Source organism: Bombus huntii, chromosome 18 (assembly GCF_024542735.1).
Source record: "Bombus huntii isolate Logan2020A chromosome 18, iyBomHunt1.1, whole genome shotgun sequence".
Taxonomy (NCBI): domain Eukaryota; kingdom Metazoa; phylum Arthropoda; class Insecta; order Hymenoptera; family Apidae; genus Bombus; species Bombus huntii.
The window spans coordinates 19,739-25,202 of record NC_066255.1 but is presented as its reverse complement, the minus strand read 5'-3'; the positions used below and the strand labels follow the sequence as shown (position 1 = coordinate 25,202).

Below are 5,464 nucleotides of genomic sequence, written 5' to 3'. Positions count from 1 at the left end.
TCGATAATACATATATATGTACTCTCTTAAACAATTGCACTCGTAATACCTGCGCCTATGGATAATATATACACACATACACATATATGTCGGAGATGAAAGAACACCGGAGCCTTTGGAATTTTGAATAATCCCGCAACATTGTAATCTAGAGTCTACTATAGCTGTAATTAAACAATTATAGTTATCTAATCCGATTGTAATTGTTCGCGAGTTGTGATAATGAGCTTGGGCTCGAGGCGGCAGCCAGTCGCCGAACGTAGCCGCGGTCACGGGATGAACGCTTTGTCTAACAAAGGTATGGAGTAATTCTATAGTTCTTCTTAAAAGAAATATTTGTGGCGGCACGCGACAGTAAACATTCCAACGGTTTCTGTCCCGTGGCTCGCCACACGTTGACCCTATTCTTCGAGCAAGATGATTGCCAGATGTCGGTGCGTCTCCGCAGTACGTGTTCAGCTAGCCTGAGGGCCGTTATAAATCTTAGGATTTAGTTGACTAAAGTCCTTCAAACAAACAGTCTTTGTCCCAGCTACGGGAAGATAGGGAAAATCTATTTTTTTCGCGAACGACGCTTCCCGTTAGCAACTTTCCCTCTAGGGCAGCTAGTATCTTTTTCTAACCACCGATATGGAGATTGACCAATTAGCAGCAACGCCAAATCCCCTCACCTTCTGAACGAAGGCTATCCTCGACGAATCCGATGATCTCGTGTCCTCAGACACGCCTCATCATAGCTTTCCTCTGCAGCATCACCGCGACGGAGAGTCATTCTCTCGTGAGATCGTATTAGCGCGTTACTTAGTGTCTGTACGCTCGGTGGGTATTCCACGTTTTCGTAAAGAGTCCGACTTAGATTTTTGTGAGCACGTATATCTATCATCCCGTTGACCGCGGATTCGTTATTACTTACTTCGTTCGGAAAGTAAGGGACATTGACGTTGCTGCTAATTGCTGCTAATTGCTGCTAATTGCTGCTAATGACGTCGTTCGTTGAAAAAAATAGATCTTCCCTATCTTCCCGTAGTTGGGACAAAGACTGTTTGTCTGTTTGAAGGACTTTAGGTAACTAGATCTTTGTGTTTATGACGACCCTCGGGCTAGCTGAATCGTCGAATCAGTTACGTTTTCACAACAACAAGGTAAGCTCGTTCCTTCCTTTGCCAATCCACTATCCGCGGCAACAATGGCAACCGCAGATAAAATTACCTCCTTGCGTCGGAGACGAGGTCATTATCTCCGCTAATTCACGCTTATGTCAAATCAACTGGACGAATACGAACAATTCGGTCGTCAGGAAGAGTGCGATTTATTATTCCTCCAGAAACATCTGGACCAATATGGGACTGAGTTCTACGCCATCCAACTCGAGTTAGAAGAATTAACCGAGGAGGAAAACGCACGCGGTACCGACATGTCGGACCAATATTTAAATATACGATTACGGATAAACCACCTATTAAAAGGCGCCAATTCATTAAAACTCAACCAACGGAAATGTTCGGTCCCAATCGGAACGCTCAACACGTTGCCGACGACCTCGAAACGCTACATCACGGCCACGATCACCCCCATTGACGGCACATACGAACGCACGGTGACGTTCCTAATCATACCGACAATATCGACTTGGGTCCCATATCAACCCGTAGATCGCTCAACGATACAAATACCTAGGAATCTCCAACTAGCCGATCCAAGATTCCATAGATCTGCTTCGATTGAAATCTTATTGAGCGCCGGACCAACACTAGTATCACTCTGTGTCGGCCAACTGGATATCAGTCAATCAAACGGGCCCGACTTGCGTCTGCAAAAAACGCGATTTGGATGGGTCATCGGGGTGAGCCCAACCTCGCAATCATCATCATACGCATTTCACGCCTCCACGGCGGCTTTACAGGCGGACCTCGCCCGTTTTTGGGAAATCGACGAAGGACCGCCCGCTGCACACATTTCGGAAGCGGAACGACAATGCGAGGAGCACTTTCGAAATCACGTTCAACGCACCAACGAAGGACGATACATTGTCGCTCTCCCATTTAACGAAACAACTCCTTCGCTTGGATGCTCTAAATCCATGGCGATGAAGCGACTCACATTCCTCTGCCGTCGAATCCAACGAGACAAACGATTCGAAGTTGACTATCACGCCGTAATACAAGAATACTTGGAATTAGGACACATGACGAAGATTACCACGGACCACTGCACGGACGACGGATATTTTCTGCCACATCACGGCGTGATCAAAGAGTCCAGCCAAACTACAAAACACAGAGTTGTGTTTGACGGATCTGCACCAACCACCGCCGGAGTTTCATTAAACAACGTATTTCATACGAGACCGAAACTACAAGATGACGCATTTTTCATTCTTCTAGGATTTCGTTCTCATCAATACGGCATTACAGGCGATGTTGAAAAAATGTATCGACAATTTCTTGTGCGCCCAGAGGATCGGAAATTCCAACAAATTTTGTGGCGCAACTCTGATGAAGATGTTGACAACTATCAACTTAACACAGTGACATTCGGGCTGTCAGCGGCCCCTTATCTAGCCATTCGGTGCCTCAAACAACTGGCGGACGCCGAGGGACTTCGGTACCCACGAGCGGCGATGGTCTTACAGCGAGACTTCTACGTCGACGATGTTCTTACAGGAGTTGATACAAAGGTCGAGGCACGATCATTGAGAAGGGAGATCACAGAATTGCTTAAACTAGCCGGCTTAAACATTCTAAAATGGGTATCGAACGACCGGGAACTGCTACGAGGACTTTCCGAGCAGGACATAAACGATAAGCTGTTACTAGGCGAATCGCAAACCTTCAAAACTCTGGGTGTTGTTTGGAATTCCTTTGACGATTCGATCCTATATTCCGTCAAAATCAATCCTACCGCCTCTCGAATTACGAAAAGAACAATCAGCTCCGAAATCGCCAAGATCTACAACCCTCTTGGATTACTGGCACCAGTGATCGTTCGAGCTACGATGCTGCTCCAACGATTTTGGACATTAAAAATAGATTGGCACGAATATCACAAGGTGACTTACATACAGAATGGAGCAAATACTATGCACAGCTACCATTGCTAAATAACGTAAAGTTTCCACGTAAAACTATAATCAAGACTGCAGCGGAAATTGAGTTACACGGGTTCTGTGATGCCAGCGAAAGGGCGTATGGGGCATGCGTTTATCTTCGCACCATCACTCCGGATGGTCATGTCTGGACACAACTCCTCACTGCAAAGTCAAAGGTGGCTCCGCTCAAATCACAAACCATTCCAAGGCTGGAACTGAGTGGAGCACTTCTTCTCACATCATTGGCCACTACAGTCCTTCAAGCCTTACCAAGCAGCATTCCTCGGACCGTTTATTGGACTGATTCTACAATCGTTCTTCATTGGATTAATACATCACCCCATACGCTGAAAACCTTTGTCGCTAATCGTGTGGCAGAAATTCAACAGAAGACTCACACCTCAGATTGGCGTCAGATTCCCATTACCGATAACCCTGCAGATCTCATATTTTGTGGCCAATCACCCGAAGACTACCTGCGACCAACCAGCACCGAAGTCTGATAAAAGATCCACCTCACAACATCACATCATATCACTTGATCGGTACCCTCTCAATGTGGGGAGTATGTTAAGCCACGAGGCATATCACAGGCTGTATTTCTAACCGTCGCTCACGGTCCTACAATGTCGCAGGCAGATCGTCTTATCTGCCCGCTGGATCATATACAATATATCGACGGGCGCATAGTTGTCACCAAGCAGCGAGATCTAGAACCGTCAATTTTTATCCGTTACTTTTTCCACACAAGAAGGAGGCATACGTGATTATAGACGCGAACGGTGGCATGATCCGAGCATAGTGGGGGTCGTCTTCCAAAGAAGACGATGAAATGATCGAAAGGCAATCAGTCCCATCTGACGAACCAAACGCTATACATCGAGAGGTCTGACGAATAAAATCAAGATCGTATAGAATAACGAATTCATTGAGAGTTATTGTAAAGTCGGGTCAACTTTCTGTAACATATTTACAGTATTCATTGTTAAACAATTTGTGGCGTGTCCATCATATTATTGTCAAATATACTATTTTATGTTAACCTGTTAATACAATGTTAAATTCATTGAACCACCTCTGTTATCTTAATCGAAACAGGAGAACGACTATTTCGCGGCGTCGATTAACAGAATCGTAGCGAGAATTTACGCCTCTCGCTGACGCGTTTTCCTCGCGACCGCGTCTCTCCGCGAACGGTCATAACAGACGGCTAGCATCCTTTTTTAACCACCGATATAGAGATTGACCAATTAGCAGCGACGTCAATTTCCCTCACCTTCCGAAAGAAGGCTTTCCTCGACGAATCCGAGGATCTCGTGTCCTTAGACAAACCCCATATAATTTTCCTCTGTGGCATCATCGGGACGGAGAGTCATTCTCTCGTGAGGTCGTATTAGCGAGTTACTTAAAGTCTGTACGCTCGGTGGATATTCCACGTTTTCGTAAAGAGTCCGACTTAGATTTTGTGAGTACGTCCATCTATCATCCCGTCGACCGCGGATTCGTTATTGAACCTAGGATCATTGTCATTAGTTTCTCGAGTACCTAACTACCGCGGTTACTTGTCCGGTTCTATAATGATCGTATTTGCACTAGTCAATGTCTTCTCTATTGCATAACGACAACGTGTAACCCAAACGAAGATTCGTTTCACGCCCCTAACCCTAATTCTAATGTAAACCCGACATATATATAAACGACGAAAAATCTCACATTCCTATCCGATCCAGCAACGCTAAAAATACATATATCCGGTTAATAAAATATATATATAAAGGTAATAATCTAGGCGATTCCACATTCAAATAAAATCCGTTCAACGAGGACAAATAATTATTAATCCCGGCTTAAATCCTCTCCAGTACCAGTATTCCTGCACATCGCAGGTTAGCCGGAAAGTGAAATTCGTTTAAGAGTTGCATTAAGCATCAGTTAACGCTACCTATTAAACGGAAATTAATAGAAATAAAATATTTTGAAATGGTCCTTAGACTATTTCTGGTGGCAGCAACTACCGTATTAATTAGAATTCTAAATCAGTATTACATACACAATAATATCATTTCAATTTATTTCCCTTCAGATTAAATTCAAACTCAAACACAAAAAAAAATTTTCAGTAAAATTCAAATTTAAAATTTGATTGATTTAAACAAACAAATACGTAACACGAGCTGATGGGCTTGTTTCGACGCTGAAACGGTAGTGCATTACACATGTAGTGTAAAATGGAGTTCAACGAGCGCTTAAACATCGAAATAACTCCAACGGGAAGTAAATGACAGTTAGTTTTCGTCAAAATCGACGAAATCATCGCGATTTGCGAGCTATTTTGCTTGTTTCGACGCTTAAACGGGAGTGCATTACATTTGCAGT

The 5,464-nt window shown here is 44.1% G+C and overlaps 1 protein-coding gene across 1 annotated transcript; it reads left to right on the top strand.

Annotated features, from left to right (window-relative positions):
- The first annotated feature begins 1,255 nt into the window (after positions 1 to 1,255).
- LOC126875491 (uncharacterized) lies at positions 1,256 to 3,591 on the top strand. The gene is made up of 2 exons (XM_050638437.1): positions 1,256 to 2,848; positions 2,923 to 3,591. Exons 1-2 carry the CDS (start codon positions 1,256 to 1,258, stop codon positions 3,589 to 3,591), a joined length of 2,262 nt encoding a protein of 753 aa, XP_050494394.1.
- Positions 3,592 to 5,464: the final 1,873 nt, after the last annotated feature.

Bases quoted from the DNA above. Each gene is read 5' to 3' on its own strand.
- LOC126875491 (XM_050638437.1), top strand. From the start codon at position 1,256: ATGTCAAATCAACTGGACGAATACGAACAATTCGGTCGTCAGGAAGAG. The intron at 2,849-2,922 runs GTTTGGAATTCC...AATTACGAAAAG, and splicing joins CCTTCAAAACTCTGGGTGTT to AACAATCAGCTCCGAAATCG.